The sequence below is a fragment of the Cyprinodon variegatus genome, unplaced genomic scaffold, assembly GCF_000732505.1.
Source record: "Cyprinodon variegatus isolate N-32 unplaced genomic scaffold, C_variegatus-1.0 Scaffold959, whole genome shotgun sequence".
In the NCBI taxonomy this organism is placed as follows: Eukaryota; Metazoa; Chordata; class Actinopteri; order Cyprinodontiformes; family Cyprinodontidae; genus Cyprinodon; species Cyprinodon variegatus.
Genome location: NW_015151412.1, coordinates 159,040 through 181,124, shown reverse-complemented (window position 1 = coordinate 181,124; position 22,085 = coordinate 159,040). Strand labels below are relative to the sequence as shown.

Genomic DNA, 22,085 nt, shown 5'->3' with positions numbered 1-22,085 from the left:
CTTTCACAGGCAAACTGCAAACAAGACTTTGTTTCATTTGTTTTGATTTTGGAGAATGAACATAGCACATACAGTAAGAATAACTTTGGCTTTCTTTCAACAATTTAATCTCACCTATCAGTTTTAAAGGATGGATTTGGGGAGTACCTGACAAAATGTTGTTGTGTCAACAGTTTTTTTCCCCCTTAACTGTGGATATTTGCAGCTATTTAACTATTACAGAACCATGAAGATTTCTTGGCTATATCCAGTATTATTGCTCCTCTTTCCCACCTTTTCAATTTAGGTGGATAAGCATGTCAAGGTAGCTTTGCTGTTGTGTGATACATCATTTTCAGATAAGGCACTGAATAATGTTCCAGTATCCAACACTAAGATATCATGTTGATATCTCAACCCTCATTTAAACTCACAAGTCTTAACTCAGACATTTATTTGTGAAATATCTTTAAATGTGTATCTTTTCCCTTTCTCCTTATTATCATTTACAACTTTGCGTTGGCCTATGACATAAAATCTTGATAAAAGAAAATGGGATTTGCGACTCTTAAATGTTTAAAACATCAAACTTTATAGGTTTTTATAAATATAGTGCAAGGAGTTCAGATATATATCAGAACAGAGGACTACTTTTTCATGAGAACTCCTAATTAACATTCTGGTCCCAGATCTGACTGAGGTGAATAAATGATGCTTTATCAGTGTTAAAGGGCCAAAAATAACAGAGTTGTTTCTTATGTTTCAATCTCTGATTGACAGCACAACAGGAATAAATATACTACCCAGGTTGTGTTTTGTGTTTTTATTGCCTTTCATGATAATGGACCTGCATGAAGGTATGCGGTTTATAAGCATATGCAATGATCCATTATAATACAAATAATGACACGCTTAAACCGCATAGTGGGACAGAAATCTTACAAGGCTGTTTTATCACAGGATTCATTCTCAACTTTAACCTTCACTAAAGCTCTGCAGGAAAGATGTCGAGTTTATGGACCTAGCATTTAAATGTTGCTATAATGACACAAAAATATTGTCAGAATAATTATTGTTTTATCGTAAACCCACCAGATGGCAATTTTAGCAGGAGTGGCAGGCAGTGTAAAAGCAACACCGTTACAGAACAAGTGATGTGATTGGCTATTATTCACCAAAAGGAAAGTAACAGAGCTCTGCTGGCAACCAGCCTGCGTCTCATGTTTTGTTTTAGATTCAATATTTACTCTTGTTTTCTGATTAACTTGTCTTTGGCCTTTTCTGTTTGCACCTCTTTTGGTGCATGACTTCAGATGCAAAGTTAATGTTTTTTTTTCTAAACATACATTAATGGCACACCATTAATGTATGTATAGAAAAGCATCTATACACAACTGCCTTGGTGTATAGCTACTGAAATGTTGCAGTAAAGAAAAAGGTCTGTATGTTTCAGGCTGCAAACCAGCAAAGTGTGAAAATGTGCTATTTATTCTTTCTCTTGTCTTTATCCTTGCTGGGCTGATATTTATAGGTTATCATTATTAACACTGGGCTTTGTCTCCAGTCTGCTTACTTCACAATTTATTTCCATGGTCAATCTCTCTTATTTTCTTTCTGCATTAGTAGACATTTGACGGATAAGTAATGTAAACAATACCCACAGTAAAATTTCCATTTTCCTGCAGAACTCAAGGTACCAGACATACCAGCGGATGTGGAACTACATGAACTCCAAACTGCCAAGCGTATTTGTGAAGAGCACCGAGGAAGGTATCGCCCGTGTGCTCAACTCCAAGTACGCCTTCCTGATGGAGAGCACTATGAACGAGTACTACCGTGGCCTCAACTGTAACCTCACACAGATAGGAGGACTGCTGGACACTAAGGGATACGGCATCGGCATGCCTCTGGGTGAGCATGTTGCAAAATCATTTTTTTCTAACAAAACAAAAAGTTTCATCACCTAGAGACAACAGGAGATTGAACTATCTGACCTTAGCTACAAACTTTACTTTTTTTGGTTTCATATGATTAAAGAATGATCCTTAGTCTTTACTGGTTTTTGTCTACATAACTTTAATTACCATATATTTCAAGTCAAAGACAGAACAGAAACTGCAAGAATTTCCTTTTTAAGGAAACTTTTTAATCTGTATGACTGGACTAAAATGACTGTAAAATGCCTTGAGATCACCTGTGTTATAAATTGGCACTATACAAATAAGCAGAATCAATTTCCACACAAAGTCAAACACCCTATCATATGACAAACAGCTTCAAAAAATTATCGCCACAAACGTGCCAACAGCAACACTAAAGCCAAAAAATATATGCATATATATATATATATATATATATATATATATATATATATATATATATATATATATATATATATACACACACACTGGGCCTTTCACCGGTGCTGTTACACTGCCACAGAATCCCACCAAAACTATTAACAAAAACAAGGTAAATACTGCAACATGTAAGCAAAAATGCGCCACAAGTTTCTTATGCATAAAGGAAAATATAAGATATTGATTATTGTGATACAAAAAACATTGACAAACATCTTTGTGATTACACCTAATCACATCTCTTGCTTGTGGATGGGGCTTTGATCTAATATAGCATATATTATGGTGTGGTGTTTGGTAACAGTGAGATGAGGGGCTGATAATGGGCTGTAACGTTAGTTGTTGATGTAACAAACAACCCAACACATCATAAAACTTAAAATGGTTTCTCAATGGTTTTTTTGCACCCTATAGGGTATTAGCTTAAAGTTTATCTCCATGTTTTAAATTGCATGAATCACACTGACTGTAATGGTGTGTTCACACCGAGTGCAAATAATGAGAGTGATTTACATGTTAGCTCTATGTAGGGGTGTGTTCAGTTTTTAGTAATGTGAATTGTGCAATAAGGATAAATAGAATGAAGCAGGAGCAATACAACTATCCTGAAATGTAAAAATCTGAGCTTTTCTGTAAATTTGCTCTGCATCGACGATGCTTTGCATTAGGGACGTGATGTTGTCACAGTGTAGGGCGAATGAGCGCAGCAGAGAAAAAGCTTCTTTCAATCAAACTGGAAGATAAAAAGATTGATGTTGACATAAGATGAAGTCCCTTTAGAGGTTTGTGGTTGTTTTTCTTTTTTGAAAAATTGCTTTATTTTAGCCTTTAGAAAGGCTGTTTAATCATTCAACCCCCCTTTTGAACTGTAGCTCCAGAAAAGGGCCAAGCCAGCAGCCTCGGCCCGGCCTTTGCTCTGTGCTCCTTTTGTCTTTTCATGTCTGACCTCCAGAGTGCCTCCTCGCCTTACCCCTGCTGTCTGGGTGAATTGTCTCTGAAGATTACAGTTTCGGGTCTTGGTCAGACAGATGTCAGCCGGGATCCACCTGTAGCTCCTGAAATCCCTGAACTGGGAGCATCTCTGGAGGAGCTGGTTGCTCAGCTTTCCACATTAAATACATTACTCTCCCGTCTCTGTAAGATCCAGGTCTGACATCTTAAGATGAAACCAACAAGCACATAGAAGTTCCTCCTGTTTTTTCATGCATTAATTAAGTAAAGTGTCTTCCTCATTGGCCGTACAAATTGTAACNTATTTGATGTACTCTCTCCCATTATTTTGAGCCCCTCTCCCTTTCTCAACTTATATTTCTGTCTCTGTGTCAACTGCATATAATATTTCTCGACAAGTCAAGTATAATAAAATTTCATACAGAATTATCGAGTTGAACAGCCATGATGGTTTAATTGTGAAAGCAAATCTGTAGGGCTATCACCTAGCACCTGGACATAAATTCTCAATGCAATTTTGGCAAACAGGACACTTAAAAAGGGAAAAACAAAATACAAAAAATACAAAAAAACGAGAGCAGGTGTGTTTGCATTCTGATTACTGGTAGTCAAGAGATGGTTTAACGACAAAGTTTGTCACCTCTATTTGCTGATTTTTAGTCAGAACAAAAAAAAAGTGTTTAAAAAAATGCCAATTTGATAAACCAGGTCTGTCTTGCCTTAATTAATTGAGGAGGAAGGCAGACAGCAGATAAAAAGAAATATTCAAAGCTGACTGTTAGAAAATCTTGGAATCACGTATTATCTCTATTACTGTTTTATGGTATTTGTGAACATCGATATGTTTGCATAGGCTTTATATTGAAATCCCTTTTACTGGATAAATCATAAAGCATGGATTAAACTTTGTTAGATGGTTTAATTCATTCAAAGAAGATCAATACCAAATCCTTGATAGGAGATCTTTAAAACAGAATCTTTTAAAACTTTAGAAATGACAAAATGCACACAGTAACACCAGTAAGGATAAACATTTTTATGTCTCTCTGTAGGCGTATATAATTTCTCATCACATTTAGTAGAAAACATTTTACATTTTTAAGCCAGTATACTTTTATAACAAACGAACTGGTAAATTGTGATAAATCAACGACAGCAAAACTGTCAGAAAATGAAATAGACAGTGGAAGACGTGGTCATGAATTAATGAGTGTCTGCACAAGCCTCTTAACGATTTCTGAAATAAACATCAATAGGGATTAAGTGGTTTTTCAGGCTTCAAAGGCTACAATCGCCTTATGAATGTTTTCCTCTCCTCGCACGCTTATGGCTTAAAGGTCATAGACACCCGTCACTGATTAGACCGATGACAGTCATGTATTGAAATAAATTTTCAAAGCAATACAAGACAACCTTAGAACTCTACTTTTTAACCTTGCAGAGTTTTGCAGTGTCTGTGCCACAGTTTGTAAAGCAAAAAATACAAAACAAAGTGGTAAAACATTTCAAACAAACTGTATTTAAATAGAAATGTTGTCAGGAATTTCAAAGCTTTAGGGACCAATAGACATAAAAATGAAACATTTAATTTAGATCGTGGAAGAGAAAGCTACCTTTTCAATTGTTTTTGGCATGTACATTCTTTATTGGCCTTGAAAGTAATTTCATGCTTTAGCTGTTTTGTTTAGACTTTGTTTGGGTTTAAAAATGAGCAGCTTGTCATACGATGTTTGGTACTGATTTGAAATCAATTCTTCCCCATCTTGGGAGCAATTCATACACTCATGGACAAAGGATGATTCATATTATTTACCATCTACTACTGTATAAAGAAATTTTTTTCTTTTATTAATATCTTCTGCTTGCAAAAATCCTGGTATATTTATTCTGGTTTGGTCGGGAATCAAAACCTTTTTACTTCGGTGTGATTTTTGGGATAGTTTTGCAATATCATCTTTCATTTAAATTATTTTTAACGCATAGATGCAAAAAGAAACATAATTGCATGTCTGTTAGACACACTGCTCTCTAGACAGTAAAAAGCAGTTATACTACTACCATAGGAAGTCTGAAGAAAGGAACCCAAAGCTCTAATTGACAAAGAAAGACAATACACTTATGAAAACAAATAAATACAAGAATAGCACCCCCATTAAAATTGCAATTAAAAGCTTACTTCTTTTAGAGGCAAAAGAGAAGCAGAGTTGGGTAGTAACTAGATACATTTACTCAGTTATATTTACTGGGCCTTTTGAAAAAAAAAGGGTTCCTCAACTAAATTATTTTCTCTGTAGTTTTATTGGATTGCACTTTATACACTTGCACTTTTTACTTTGACATGCGTACAAATATGATGAGTTATTGCTACTTTTGAGCTAAATTTCTGACTACTCTACCCATCATGAGTAACATAAAAACTTAGTGAGTAATATAGAAAAAGAATATTTCAATCAAAAATACACTAAAGAGACAAACCAACAGTTCATGGTTAAAGTGAGACTTTTCTTCAGCTTCATTATTTTAGTGTTCTTTTCTCTGAACAGAGGACGTATAAACTAAAATATGATGACACCGTCCAAGTTTGAATACCCTTAAAGAGAAACACATCTTTCTGTCTTTGCAAAAAACTCTAAATCTATTAAATTCAGAAACATATTTTTTTGTGGGCCTCTTTTGGATCATCGCTCAAATTTGCAATTAAATTCAGATCCTGGGTCTGGCTGAGTAAACTCTGCCTTAAATCCTTCAGGTGAAGGCAGCTTTTTGTTGATTTGTTGATAACAGTGATGGAAGTTGCTCTTCCTGATCCTGTTTTAATGAAAGGCTAAAAAGGATTTTACACCATCCGCTGAGAGTTTGAACTATTTATGTTGCTTTATACACCTTTGATTAGAGCTATAGTTTAATAAAAACAGTCATAGAAAGTTATGCCCCTATCCCCATGCTTTGCTGTGAGTGCAGTGTTTGGGGCTGTTTTCCTGCCAAACATACAGTTTGGAACTATATTAAAATGTTCAGGCATAATTCTTTTCATACATGCTTTTAAGAAACTTCAAATGGTTTTTTGCAAACCTTTATCAAGCTTAGATGTCTTTATTCATCAGATCAATAGAAACAGTACCAGTGGCTGTTGTATCAGGCAATACATAGCTGCTCTAATGTCGCTGTAAGTGTCTTGGCACTCTGTCTGATTAGTTTTCTTCATGTCTTTCTATCAGTTTAGAGTGATGTGCTGTTTTTGGTAATGTCACTGTTGCTCCACTTGCTTTCTTAACTTGATGAGGTGTGTCTTCACTGCTGCATGGTACATTTATCTGATGTATTTGATTTTTTTTAAACCCTTATACTGACAGAACTAGTTTATTGTTAAAATTTCTCTAGCACGTTGGGAGATCTTTGCAGATCTTTCTTTTTGATTTTAATTATTTCATAGAAAAAATGATGAAGAATATATATACATTTTTAATCTGTGTTTGCATATGGTGGTGTTAGGGTTTGGTTGTGGTTTGAGGACCCAAATGCAGAGGCAGGGAGGCAGAGGTGAGTTTCTTGATGATTTAATGAACTGTTAACAGACAGCAGGAATCCAAAAATCAAAAATTGAATTGTATGTTTTTGGAAGCTGGAATCTGAGTCCACCACCTCTGTTTAAAGTTGGTTTTCCAATCATAGACATGATCCCTTCTAGATATCACCAAACCCCCCACCCCATCACAGAGGAACAAGGGACCTACCCGCTCCAGCCGGTGAACAATCCCTCCTTAACGAGCGACTCTTAANTATTTGATGTACTCTCTCCCATTATTTTGAGCCCCTCTCCCTTTCTCAACTTATATTTCTGTCTCTGTGTCAACTGCATATAATATTTCTCGACAAGTCAAGTATAATAAAATTTCATACAGAATTATCGAGTTGAACAGCCATGATGGTTTAATTGTGAAAGCAAATCTGTAGGGCTATCACCTAGCACCTGGACATAAATTCTCAGTGCAATATCGGCAAACAGGACACTTAAAAAGGGAAAAACAAAATACAAAAAATACAAAAAAACGAGAGCAGGTGTGTTTGCATTCTGATTACTGGTAGTCAAGAGATGGTTTAACGACAAAGTTTGTCACCTCTATTTGCTGATTTTTAGTCAGAACAAAAAAAAAGTGTTTAAAAAAATGCCAATTTGATAAACCAGGTCTGTCTTGCCTTAATTAATTGAGGAGGAAGGCAGACAGCAGATAAAAAGAAATATTCAAAGCTGACTGTTAGAAAATCTTGGAATCACGTATTATCTCTATTACTGTTTTATGGTATTTGTGAACATCGATATGTTTGCATAGGCTTTATATTGAAATCCCTTTTACTGGATAAATCATAAAGCATGGATTAAACTTTGTTAGATGGTTTAATTCATTCAAAGAAGATCAATACCAAATCCTTGATAGGAGATCTTTAAAACAGAATCTTTTAAAACTTTAGAAATGACAAAATGCACACAGTAACACCAGTAAGGATAAACATTTTTATGTCTCTCTGTAGGCGTATATAATTTCTCATCACATTTAGTAGAAAACATTTTATATTTTTAAGACAGTATACTTTTATAACAAACGAACTGGTAAATTGTGATAAATCAACGACAGCAAAACTGTCAGAAAATGAAATAGACAGTGGAAGACGTGGTCATGAATTAATGAGTGTCTGCACAAGCCTCTTAACGATTTCTGAAATAAACATCAATAGGGATTAAGTGGTTTTTCAGGCTTCAAAGGCTACAATCGCCTTATGAATGTTTTCCTCTCCTCGCACGCTTATGGCTTAAAGGTCATAGACACCCGTCACTGATTAGACCGATGACAGTCATGTATTGAAATAAATTTTCAAAGCAATACAAGACAACCTTAGAACTCTACTTTTTAACCTTGCAGAGTTTTGCAGTGTCTGTGCCACAGTTTGTAAAGCAAAAAATACAAAACAAAGTGGTAAAACATTTCAAACAAACTGCATTTAAATAGAAATGTTGTCAGGAATTTCAAAGCTTTAGGGACCAATAGACATAAAAATGAAACATTTAATTTAGATCGTGGAAGAGAAAGCTACCTTTTCAATTGTTTTTGGCATGTACATTCTTTATTGGCCTTGAAAGTAATTTCATGCTTTAGCTGTTTTGTTTAGACTTTGTTTGGGTTTAAAAATGAGCAGCTTGTCATACGATGTTTGGTACTGATTTGAAATCAATTCTTCCCCATCTTGGGAGCAATTCATACACTCATGGACAAAGGATGATTCATATTATTTACCATCTACTACTGTATAAAGAAATTTTTTTCTTTTATTAATATCTTCTGCTTGCAAAAATCCTGGTATATTTATTCTGGTTTGGTCGGGAATCAAAACCTTTTTACTTCGGTGTGATTTTTGGGATAGTTTTGCAATATCATCTTTCATTTAAATTATTTTTAACGCATAGATGCAAAAAGAAACATAATTGCATGTCTGTTAGACACACTGCTCTCTAGACAGTAAAAAGCAGTTATACTACTACCATAGGAAGTCTGAAGAAAGGAACCCAAAGCTCTAATTGACAAAGAAAGAGAATACACTTATAAAAACAAATAAATACAAGAATAGCACCCCCATTAAAATTGCAATTAAAAGCTTACTTCTTTTAGAGGCAAAAGAGAAGCAGAGTTGGGTAGTAACTAGATACATTTACTCAGTTATATTTACTGGGCCTTTTGAAAAAAAAAGGGTTCCTCAACTAAATTATTTTCTCTGTAGTTTTATTGGATTGCACTTTATACACTTGCACTTTTTACTTTGACATGCGTACAAATATGATGAGTTATTGCTACTTTTGAGCTAAATTTCTGACTACTCTACCCATCATGAGTAACATAAAAACTTAGTGAGTAATATAGAAAAAGAATATTTCAATCAAAAATACACTAAAGAGACAAACCAACAGTTCATGGTTAAAGTGAGACTTTTCTTCAGCTTCATTATTTTAGTGTTCTTTTCTCTGAACAGAGGACGTATAAACTAAAATATGATGACACCGTCCAAGTTTGAATACCCTTAAAGAGAAACACATCTTTCTGTCTTTGCAAAAAACTCTAAATCTATTAAATTCAGAAACATATTTTTTTGTGGGCCTCTTTTGGATCATCGCTCAAATTTGCAATTAAATTCAGATCCTGGGTCTGGCTGAGTAAACTCTGCCTTAAATCCTTCAGGTGAAGGCAGCTTTTTGTTGATTTGATGATAACAGTGATGGAAGTTGCTCTTCCTGATCCTGTTTTAATGAAAGGCTAAAAAGGATTTTACACCATCCGCTGAGAGTTTGAACTATTTATGTTGCTTTATACACCTTTGATTAGAGCTATAGTTTAATAAAAACAGTCATAGAAAGTTATGCCCCTATCCCCATGCTTTGCTGTGAGTGCAGTGTTTGGGGCTGTTTTCCTGCCAAACATACAGTTTGGAACTATATTAAAATGTTCAGGCATAATTCTTTTCATACATGCTTTTAAGAAACTTCAAATGGTTTTTTGCAAACCTTTATCAAGCTTAGATGTCTTTATTCATCAGATCAATAGAAACAGTACCAGTGGCTGTTGTATCAGGCAATACATAGCTGCTCTAATGTCGCTGTAAGTGTCTTGGCACTCTGTCTGATTAGTTTTCTTCATGTCTTTCTATCAGTTTAGAGTGATGTGCTGTCTTCAAATCTTGGAAACCAAGTCCAGTGGATATTTTTTGAATTTTTACGGAATGAATACTCAAAAGAAAACATACAGTAACAGAACCAAGACTGTGACAGGTGGTTAATTATGAGCACTGGTGCTTCCAAAATATAGAAGGATGTGGGCAAAGTGCAACCACAACATCCTTTCTGGAAAAAAAAAACAAAAATTTAGTTGAGTTTTACAGGTAAGCGTCACGTAATTATTGGAAAATCCTCTAACATGATTTTTCTTTGTATTTATATTCATACAAAAACAAAGGCTGCATTTTAACTGGGATGAGTAAACGTTAGAATCACAGTGATTATTGAGACGACAAATGGACATCCTGAAATGTTCAAGTTGAGCTCTGCTGTGACCTTTTTTTTATTTTGCACAGTTCCACAATGACATTCTATGTAATATATCTCAGGGTTGCCTTTCCTCAGAGAAGTTATGAACTTCTGCTATCTTGAATCAGCCAAAGACTCAGTCATTTATCTGGGAGCTATTTACAGTTGAGAGTAAAGTAGGTCACCTATAGCCCCAGTGAACTCTCTGAGAAACGGAGTGGGGAATAATCTGCCGAACCGGTGAACAGCTGCAGAGGAAGTGGCACAGAGTGACTGAACATTTCCAACAAAGAGCAGCGTGTTATAGAACGTGCCTGACAGGGATTAATCTCACACATAATGCCTTAAACTTTACCAATAAAAAAACAAGAAGTTATTGCCTTTAAGAGAGGCAGAAACAGCTGCTAAGATCAGTTACGCTAAACAGACACATGGACTTGTTGCTTACTTTTTAGATTAGATCAGGAAAAAAGGCTTGTGTTGATTTATTTTTTTATCTGGGGGATTAGAAAGTATTTGAAGTGGAAGTAATGAACAGAAAGTTAATTGCTTTTCAACTCACGGGCAGCTCTATTTAAAGCTTTTTTCACTGTTTAGCCCATGGTAGTAGTGTCACCGATTCATTGGTCTGTTTTAATGAGGGGTCCAGTCTTGGATGGACTTTCTGTTATGGATCAAGGAAGTTAAGAGAGGGATGTGCAGAAGAATTACGAAAAAATAGAAGAAGGATTTTTATATTCTGCTGAAAAAGAATGAACAGACGGCACAGCCTTGCAAAAACTACCCTCTTTCAGGCTTTTTAATGCAAATCTTGAAGCTTCAATATTATATTATTATGTAGTTTATTGGGGGGGTGTTATTTTGTAGACATAAACACAAAAATGTACAGATCCTAAAATTGTGTTGAGCCCTTCTCTAAAATATTCTTAAATGAAATGAAGTGCAACCCTTAGAATATGTAGATCATAATTCTACAAAGATCTATTTTTTTTAGAATGATTAAACCTGGTGAATAAACAGCATCATTAAACTCAAAGAACACAGCAGACAGATCAAGAGAAAGCTGTGGCTCTTAGGTTATAAAACATCATCAAGCTTTAACCATGTCACAGAGAATTTTTTATTTTACCATAGAAAAATGTAAAGGGCTGGCACAGCTGCAAACCTGCCAAGACATGATTGACACTATTAATTCATTACCAGGCAGGAAAGTATTTGGCATGATGTCAAACTCACAGAGACAAAACATTTCAATAAATGGGCAGGAAGGACATGAAAAGCATTGATCAGGGAAGCAGCCAAGTGGCCCTATAGTCTCTCTGGGAAATCTCTAGAGATCCGCAGCTCAGGTGCGGCATTTTGTTGACAACTCATTAGATGTGCCTTCCTTGCTCTGTTCTGCAAGAATGTAAAAAAAAAAATGCTATGTTAGAAAAAACAATACACAATACACTGCTGTGTGTATCTGTGTGAAGAATGACACCCTAATGACAATGAGACAATGTCATGCTTTCTATATAGATACCTTACCTAAGCTGGTCACAGTAGATGTGAAGCTGACTAAGTAATCATGGAGTGAAACTTGTTTAATGCTGCAAAGGTCTTAAAACTATAGGTCAATAGAGGACATTCCCCCAAACAATAACAATAAATATAAAACACAACCTCTTTTATAAAGTATATTAATGTCAAGGATGATCTAGTTGAGGTTCAAATCCAATTCAATTTAGAGTCTGTGTCAAGACCTGAAAAAAAATGTTCACAGACGTTCCTCAATCTAACTAAGGTGGGAGTTTGGAAATGATGAGTAGGGGAACGTTGTATTCATTTAATGTGGTATCAACCCTAAAATATGAAGGCAAAGATGGTTTTGCCAATTATCCAACAAAGGCTCAAGAACATAAATGAATGCTACTCATCACATTTCTAATAAAAAAAAAGAAGAAAGAAACTGAAAAAACTTAAATTCTTTTCTTTAAATTTGTCTTGGCTTATTATATAAATGGTAATAAAACACTTTATGGTTCTTACATAACAATTGCAATAAATAAGATATTCAGGGAGATGGTGAGTTTGTAAGGACTTAACACAAAAGGGATTTTGGAATAATGAGCAATCATGTGGTTATTTAAAGACTTAAAAAACAGCAATAAAGCACATTTCCCTTGGTTATTTGTTTTCGAATTAAACATGGCATCAGAACATATTGAGCGAATAGTCCAAAGCAATGCTGCAACTCTCAGTATTTGCTTTTTACTTTAAGAAAAGTAGGTTTTAAATGTATTTCATTTATCTGTAGTTTTAACTTTGATTATTAAACTGCTTCCATTTTCTAATCCATACTTAACATTAAACTGCTTAAACAGCTGTCAGTTTCTTTTCTTAAGAATGTTTTTTTAGATTAAATCATCCCTTAATACTTGCAATTTACTCCTTAAATCCTCCTATTCCTTTCTAACAGATCTGCCTTGAAACACACTTTGATTTATATTTGAGCTGCAACTGTCTCCATCTCTGGGTTTAATCCCGTTGTTTATCTCTCTAATCGTCTTCTATACTCGACACAAGATCACTTGTATCCACTCCAAAGCTGAACACAGCAATGATCTTTCTTTCGTTTGCTCCTCAGTCTGCTCTCATTTGGTTTCTATTCTGTCTCCTTTCTGAAATAGCCCCTGTTCCTTGTGGTGCACCTTTCCAATGCCAGCTCTTATCTTGCCTTCTTGTCATCTGCCAGGATCTCCGTTCAGAGAAGAGATCACGCAGGCCATCCTCCAGCTGCATGAGAATAACAGGCTGGAGATACTAAAGAGAAGGTGGTGGGAGGGAAGCCAGTGTCCCAAAGAGGAGGATCACCGTGCCAAGGGTGAGCTGCCTTCCTTCTTTGCAGCCTTATCATCTCTGATGTACTCAGTAATAGTTTGCTAACTCTCTGCTAAACTGCAGCTAATGGCTGACTTCTCCCCTAATGTCAACATAAAGGGCATCAAAACAATGCAGTGCTGGAGTTTGAAGTGTGTTTGTTAAAAGCCCTACCTGGTGTAGAGGAGTTTATCTTTTATACACATCAACCTGGTTAAAAATAGGAAACTATGCACTGTCATATCAAGGCTTCTTGAATTGTGTTAATGGGCCAAATGGTTTTTAGTTTTCCTCAAACAAATTGTATTTTAAAAGGCTGAAACATAATTGAGACAGGCCAACATATCTTGTAAAAACAGTGAAGATGAGTAAAGCTGCAGAGACTCAGAAATTAGTGCCAACCATGGTTCAAGCTTTTTAAAAGCCTAGCACACGTTGCATAATGAAGGATAACTGCATTTCCTGTCAGACTCATTCAACCCTCCTGTAGAGGGTCTGCAATTATGAATTGAGGTTATAAAAGCAAAAACAGCAGATTATGAAACTGTTCTCACTTGCTTAACAATATTAGTGTTTGTAAAATCTCTAACAAAGACAACAGTTTTTATCCATAAAGTTCATTCATTAAGAATTTATGCTAGAAATACCTCTATAAAACCCCTCAAAATGGATATATCTGAGTTTAAACATCTATTTCAATTTTAATTGATTGTCAGACTAGTAACAATTGGACATATTAACAGGAACTTTTGAAGAACCTCCTATACATTTTTGTCTTGTTAATTGTTGGGCTTCTTGCAGGATTTTTTTTAACGTGTTATGAAAATCCATCTTCAGGAGACAGATCCCACTTAATTGCAAATAAACCAGAAAACACAGAAACAGTTTTTAACTTGCAGCTAAACAACAAACATCCTCAGGTTTTCTGGTTCCATATATTCAAAATGATGCAATACCATTGTTTTTGAAAGGGATATAATTTAGACCCACCATTGTGGAGTTATTATCAAAACTATTTTATTTAAGCTTTATTTTGAAGAAAACAGTCTCAATATAAGAAAAGCAGGAATGCATAAATTTGATTTATAAATTGAACTTAACTAAGTTTAAATTTAGTTTCTTCCCCACTGCCATGAGACTGCTGAATGTTAAGTAAAGTGGGTTATTTTATATTTAAAAAAAATGAATGTTAGAACTGTAAATATACAGACATATGTTTATATTACTTTTTTATGTATTTATTACTGTTTTCAAGGCTACACTTAAAAAAAATTAAATTGTCTAGAGCTGTTTTTAAACAAAATGTATTTTTGTATACACTTGTGTATACAAAATAAATCCGTCTAAGTGAAATGCCCTGATACTTGAGAATTTTTTGAAGCAATTTTTTTTCAGTGAAAACCTTTTTTCCATGAACTGTTTTTTGGTGAACTTCCATGTCAGCATGGGCAGGGTGTTAAAGTAGCTGAAGCTTGGATCGGAAAAATCCTTGATTTTTTTTCATGTGATTGACCAGGAGCATTTTACAGAAAATTAATCAACAGAACAGAACCTATTTTAAAGGACGAGAAAACTGACACTTTGAAACTCGCAATACACCAACAAAAGAAAATAAAAATAAATGACACCAGACCTGGTCAAAGCAAGCAAGAAGTCCTAAAAATAAAGAAAAACAAATTGTTTAACAGACACCACAAAAGGAAACTGCTCCTTTTTGATTTGGTGTTTTTTCTGTTTTTTAGTAAAGGTAAACTTATGTTTACAGCCATTACAAGTAGCACTTTTTTTTTCCAATTCCTTCTCATTTTTCTGGTGCATCATCTTCACCTTCTGGGATCACCATTGTGCTGCTTGCAGTTTTTTTGCTGATAAAAAAAAAAAAAACTAAACACTTCACTTTAATGGGTAGAGGATGTCTGGGCAAGATCTAATGAAAAATAAAACGAACAAGCAAGTTTAAAGTTTTGAAAAATTTGGAGTTCGGAAATGTAAATTTTTTCTAAATCTCCAGGTTAAAGTGTGAATCTTCTGTCTCACGGAGGTTTTCTTCTTATAGTGCATGCTGTGTCAAATTCAACAAGATGCTATAACAGTTTTAAAGAATCTGCTTTGGAATCATTTCTTTAATTATTTCAGTACAAAAAAAAAGGCTGTTTCCTAGCAACTCTTCTTTCAACAGTGTAATTTTACCTTTTCTCCAAATATAAATGTTTAATCACCACTTAGAGTTAAAGGTCTATACTAAAAAAATACTCTCAATGCTGCTCTTTAAATTGCTTTTAAGTTTGCGTCTGTACATTGAGATTGCTGATCTGTCAGGAAATCTTACTGGATAATCTACTGTACAGCTATCTAACTCCTATAAATTCTTATGAATGGCAAAAGTCATTTCCAGGTATATTGGTTTAATAAATGGTCACAATGCCTCATATTTTGGATGAGCTGACTGGCTTAGGAGGGGAACAGAACCAAAATAAGTTGAAGTAGATTGTAATTACAAGGTCTTCAGAAATACATAAATGTTAAATTAAACTTCAAGCTTGGCAATATATGAGTCATCTTCACCATAATTCTTCGAAACATTGTAAGAGTTCAAACTGTGATTTCTAAATTATTATAAATTTTGATTCCAATTATACTTTGATGTCATAGATTAGTTCTGTTATATTAGTTAGTGAAACTAACTCTTGTTTTATGTTACCCTTCATGCTTCATGACATATGGTATTGGTATCATTTCTTAAGTGTCTGAAAACATTATTAGTTATTTGCTCCAAGGCTTTGATTTTTGTTTTCAAATAATTTATATCAATCACTATTTAAATCAGGCATGTCTATTGCTGTTCTACTGTACAAAGTTTTCAATGTTTCCCTGCCTCAGCACAGCTGATTCTGATTATTCTGTAGTTCAGCAAAAGCCTGTTAATCAGCTATCAATGCAAATCAGCTGTGCTGGAGCAGGGAAACCTCTAAACCTTGCAGGGAAGCAGCACTGGAGGACAGACTTTGGACATGCTGGATTTAAATAAAACTTTATATTTAATATTCAAGGAAACAAACAATATAAGACTATGCAGTGTAGAATGTTTAGTTTACTGTATAACCATGCATGGAGTACAACAGTAATCTGAAAACCAAATAATTGGTTATGCAGACAACAAAAAAAAAACTAGTTTAAAAAGGAAAGATTGATCCTCTGATGATATTCAGATGAAAATCAGGAAAGCTTTCTGTATTATAGAGGGAATTCTGTTCCATTGTACTTGTAAAGCTTTAGGAATTCTTATTATTTATATGGATTAAGTCTTCCCATTTGTAAACTCAGCCCAATAGACTCAATTACAAATTACAAAACCTCAGCCCCAGTTAAAATTGATTAAGAGGAAGAAGAATGAAATGAAGCGTGAAACCTGAACATGTTCTGTATCCTGTGGCCTGCCTTAGGTCTGGGCATGGAGAACATAGGAGGCATCTTCGTGGTGCTGATCTGTGGCCTCATCATCGCCGTTTTTGTGGCCATTATGGAGTTTGTGTGGTCGACGCGCCGCTCGGCAGAGACTGATGAGGTATGCCCTCATACCTGCCCTCGCCGACCCCGCAGACACACCCCAGTAGGTTCTCATGGCGACCTGCCAGCCCTTATGATGATGTTTTCTGTGTGCTGTGTGGCGTGGAAGAAATTAGCAGATTTTATTTTTCGGCTTCTGTCTTTATTTTGTTTGTCCTCGTGTTTTCTCTCGAACCTTTCAGTGTTATGTGTTGATATTATAAAAGGAATGTACAAGTATGCAACCCTGGAACAAAAATGATTTAAGCAGAAAAAGAAAATATGCTGCATGTCCTTGCCTGTGTTTGTGTGGCTGTGCCCTTTAAGTGTTTGGTGTTTAACCATGTGGTGGCAAGTGTTTGTGAGCTAAATCTATTAGATCAGATAAGCAATATTGAGAAATGCCAATATTTGCTTGCTTGAAGAAGTAGAGTGATCTTTTTTCCCTGGCATTAAATGTCATGATGTATCTTCTTTTACATGCCTCACATGTACGCTGGTATTCTTCGTTTCCATTACTGAATTACTTCTCACCCATCTCACTGTGCGTCTATTCTATCTCTCTGAAACACATGCATCCCCTCTCATTCGATCATCAGTGTCTGTTCTCCAAGAACGAGTACTGTTTCTGTTTATGTGAGCACATGACCTTTTATCATCATAACAGTTATTGTCTACAGTGTATGCAGGTTCACCACAATAAATTAAAACAGTCAAAATAATTTCATTATTTCAATTCAAAAAGTGAAAGTCATGTTGTGTCTTAGTTCACTGACAAAGATGAGGAGTATAATTCAAGGATTTAACTCTGCTGATTTTTTGTAATTATGCTTTCAAACAAAATCTGAATTTCAGTTTCTCTGAAAACCTGATTTGTACATAAAGCAGGATTTCAGTCCTTCAGAGCTACTATCCTGCAACCTTTACAGTAGATGCCCCCCTTGACTGATAACCAGAATCAAATAAATGGGGAATTACGAGGCCTCTGTAAAGCTGAATAGCATGCTGAAGCGGTAATTATCCAGTGTGTTGGAATACATCCAACAGTTGCAGAATTGTGGCTCTCAAGGACTGGAATTGAACACTCCTGATATAAATCGAAAGAAAAAGACTGATACAGATATTTGCTCATTTGCACTGATGTTCGGGTGTCCTGATTCCTGGAATACCCTCATAGATTATCTATAGCAGTGGTCTCCAACCCTGGTCCTCAAGATCTACTGTCCTACAGATTTTAGATGCATCCCTGCTTCAACACAGCTGAATCAAATGAATGGCTTGAAAAGGCAATCAATCATTTGATTCAGCTGTGTTGAAGCAGGGAATGCATCTAAAATCTGTAGGACAGTAGATCTTGAGGACCAGGGTTGGAGATCACTGATCTATAGGGACCATGATTATCCCCAGTGTAATCATGGTTTTGAACAAGGACCCATTTTAGAGGGACAACATTAGTACCCGCTGCACCACCAGGTTTCCATTTGGTTAGCAAAAGAACCTCACTGCCGGAAATCAAGTGTTCATATTTCTTTGAAATTATCGAACAAAAACATAAAGACTAGGTCGGAATAAGATATTTCAAACTGTGGGTCATAATAGTCCTGTTTTTAAGTCTGCTTTTACCTATTAAAATCGTTAATTATAATTTCTCGTATCTATAGCTATAAATAGCTTACATAGAATCATGAGGGTGAAGCTGTGGCAGCAATTATGACGTGTCATGAAAATAGTTAAAAGTAAATACCTCAGCTAACCAACTTTTTCCACTCATAGCCCTCTCTAATGGAAAACTCATTCATGGAAGCGAACCAGTCATTGGCCCATGAAGCAGGTTAGACAGCTTTGGAAATTATTTTGATAAAGATGTGTTTTCTCTGATGTACTTCACCTCTTTCAGAGTCTCCTTTATTGCATCAACTAATGACAATCACATATTTAACTTTGTCCCATTTGCTGTGCACAGGTACCCATTTCTTATGCATCCATAAAAATGGACCCCAAAATATTTAAAGTAAATTAAAATCAATTTCTTATCCCACAATGGGGAAATTTGTTCTCTGCATTTTGACCCATCCTCAGCCTTTACTGCGGTGCTTCTTTAAGCAGATGCTCCACCTGAAGTCTATGTCCATGCAAACCTGGATTTCTTTAGAAATCCTCTCAAAGCCGAGTTATCCCTACTTGTTAAATACTTTTTTTCTGCAAACCTTTTCCTTCCACTTAACTTTTCTTTGATTTTAAAATGCTCTGTCATAGTACTCTGGGAACAGATGATAATACATAGCGGTTGGGGGTTGTCAATGACTCTTACTTACCGACAAGCCAGCTTTCCATGGTTGTGGAACACAAGCTAAACTACCTGCTGTTAAATATATATATATATATATATATATATATATATATATATATTTTTTTTTTTTTTTTTTTACCTCAGTATAAGATTGAGACTTAACATTTAAACATTTAAAAGACGGTAACATGCTTCTCACTTTTTGAATTAAATTACTGAAATAAAGTTTCAATTATATACTTACTGAAATGCAGGTGTTTGTTCATCCATTTCCTTGTCATGTGTTCAAATAACAGTAGTTCTGTTTTTTGAAGGATGAAAGAAGTTTGTGGATTTAAATAGTGTTTGTCTTTGTGTCAGATTGCTTATGTCCATCAGAGTTTGCAGGCTGCCTGTTTGTTCATTGTGCCATAATAAAGTGTTCATCTGCTAAAGAACATTTTGATGTTCTGTGTGTTTAGACTGTAATAACTCTCTTTGCTATCCTCCCATCTCTATCCATCTCCATATCTTCCCCATCACCTCTCTGTTTCTGTTTTAATACATCTTTCCATTTTGTCGATGTGTGTTTTCTTGTCACCTGCGACTCCTATTTTTTTTTGCTACACCCACTGTGTTTTTTTCTGCTTTGGTGCTGCCTCCTCCCTTTTGTACTTATTTTTTATTTACGTTTAAATCTTATAATTTATTTTCTTCTGCTTTATTTCTGTATTGCCTTACCACTGTCCTGTTGTGCTGCCTGCCTACTTTGTGTCTGTGGCACCTCCCCTTCCTTTGCTTCCTTCCCTTTTTCCTGTCCTTCTTTCCTCCTCCCTTTCTTTTCTCCATTAGGTGTCTGTTTGTCAAGAGATGATCACCGAGTTCAGAAACGCCGTCTCTTGTAAGAAGAGCTCCCGGCTGCGCCGCAGACGACAACTGAGCAGTTCTGCGGCCTTACGACATCCCACCCGCATTGCTCTTGGAGCCCCCCGGCCGCTGCGCCTGGTCCGAGAGATGCGGCTCAGCAATGGGAAGCTGTACAGCGGAGCTGGCCCCCTGACTGGTGGAGCAGGAGGGACAGGACTGCCCGATCTGGGCCCTGGGCCCCAAAGGATCCTAGATGATCCCCTTGGAGCAAACACTACCCCGCCTCCACCGGCACCCACGCCAGTGATAGCGCCCTCTCGCAGCTGCAGCCACGTGAGGATCTGCCAGGAGTGCAGAAGGATCCAGAGCCTGAGATCAGGCAGTAGTTTGGGTTCATCATCAACAACAAGAATACCACCCTTATCTGCCCCCCTGCCTAGGCTACCTCCACCCCCACCACCGTCCTCATCCAACACAGACAGTGAGGGTGGAGGGGGCACCAGTCCAAGGCGGCTACGCCACAGCCCCCCATCTCAATCCCCCCTTCGTATTCCTCCTCCTCCTCAAAACAGCAACAACACAGACCTGCTTGGAGAGCAAGAGGGAGTGTAAGACTGGATAAGAGGGGGTGTGAGAAACTCAGACAAATGGGTGATGAGGTGGAAGAACACAAACTGCAAACATTTCTCTAGTTTACCCTGAGGAATGAAAATACAGAACCAATTGTGTACCAAACTGGTCAAATATTAGGCTGCTGTTACTTGGTCTGAAAAAAAGAAATGTTGGACAAATCTGAGGGACTGCCCTTTGTTGAAAGATGGCATTCTCCCCTCATTTCCTCAGTTCCTCTGTTCTGGGTTTCTTTAGACTCTGCCAGAAGTCCGTTCACCCTTTTGGTAAAAATGAAACCTAACTGGAGGACAAAAATGTTGGTCTAGACATAAAAAACAGCAACAAAAAGACTTCAGAGAATTATTTACTGTTGTTTTTTCTTTTTTTGTCTTTGTTTTGTTACCATTGTTCTAAGTGGGAATAAATACAGACTATGTATAACCCTTTGGTGGATTTTAAAATTCGAAATAAACTGATAACTTTTTTTCCAACAGTTTTGTGTCCTTTCCTGAGCTACGCAGTTATTCTTTAAATGCTTCTATGGGAGTTTGGTATTACCACTTAGGACAACATACAGTGACCTACAAAATTACATTTATGCACTTCTTTAAACATTTTTTTTTAAGTTTTTTTTTTTTGGATTATAACATTTACTGTCATGAGAAACAATTTCCAAATGCTCTTTACCATTAATTTGACATTTGACCTATACCAGGGGTTGTCAACCGAAACTGTTCAAAGAGCCATATTGGCCGAAAAAAACAAATCTGCCTCTTCCTTTTGAGTCTTATTTAAGACTCATAAGGAAACACGGACTCTAAGTACATTAGTCCACTATCAAACTGACTAAATGACTTCATGGGCTTAATCATATAATAAGCATTCATGATTCATGTAAGATCTTTGAGTTTAAATTCCATTCCAATATTAATGTATTAGGTTTTGTTGCATTGTTAAACTTATAGAAATACAATAAAGGAATTGGATTTTTGGTGTTATTTTTATTTTGAGGATTTTGGGGAAAAAAGGGAAGAAAGTTCACATACCTGCATAAGAGCTGTTTGATATGCAAACAGTTTTCCCTGCTTGCAACAAAACTAGCAGCAGTAATGGAGTTTGGAGATGTAACTCACTTCGAAAATCTATCTTTGCGCACCTGTAATTTATCCAGAAGTTCTGCAAACGCACTTTTTCTCTCACTCCTGGGTGGTCTGCTGCAATTTTAGCATGCCTTCCATGGAATCCATGGCCCAAGACACACATTTAAAAAATAAGATTTGCGTCATAAATCTTTTTTTTGACAGAAATGTTTAAACTTATTGTTTAAATGTCATATCATATCATACAAATGTTTACATCGTTGGATATCGTAATACCTGTTGGTTTGACCTCCAGAACACCATATTAATTCAAAGAAACAAATACATCTGCAAGGGGGGCATCAAAGAGCCTCATGAAGCTCTGGAGCAGCGGGTTGCCGACCCCTGACCTATACAGTTCTACAGAAGACTAAAAAAGTGAAGCAAACATGTATAAATTGACTGCCATACATAAAGTCTGCAGACTAAAC

General features: G+C 36.0%; 1 protein-coding gene across 7 annotated transcripts in view; it reads left to right on the top strand.

Annotated features, from left to right (window-relative positions):
- The window catches only part of grik5 (glutamate receptor, ionotropic, kainate 5), a 139,657-nt gene extending 118,992 nt beyond the window's left edge, over positions 1-20,665 (top strand). For 2 of the 7 annotated variants that reach the window (XM_015398756.1, XM_015398757.1), the window contains exons 17-20: positions 1,665-1,890; positions 13,097-13,225; positions 16,665-16,831; positions 19,889-20,665. In XM_015398756.1, coding sequence (XP_015254242.1) covers positions 1,665-1,890; positions 13,097-13,225; positions 16,665-16,831; positions 19,889-20,515 — 1,149 coding nt within the window. In that variant the 3' untranslated portion in view covers positions 20,516-20,665. Of the gene's footprint in view, positions 1-1,664; positions 1,891-13,096; positions 13,226-16,664; positions 16,832-17,366; positions 18,024-19,888 lie in introns of those variants that run through there. The other 5 variants (XM_015398762.1, XM_015398760.1, XM_015398758.1 and 2 more) reach the window with 5 other exon arrangements.
- The last annotated feature ends 1,420 nt before the right edge of the window (positions 20,666-22,085 follow it).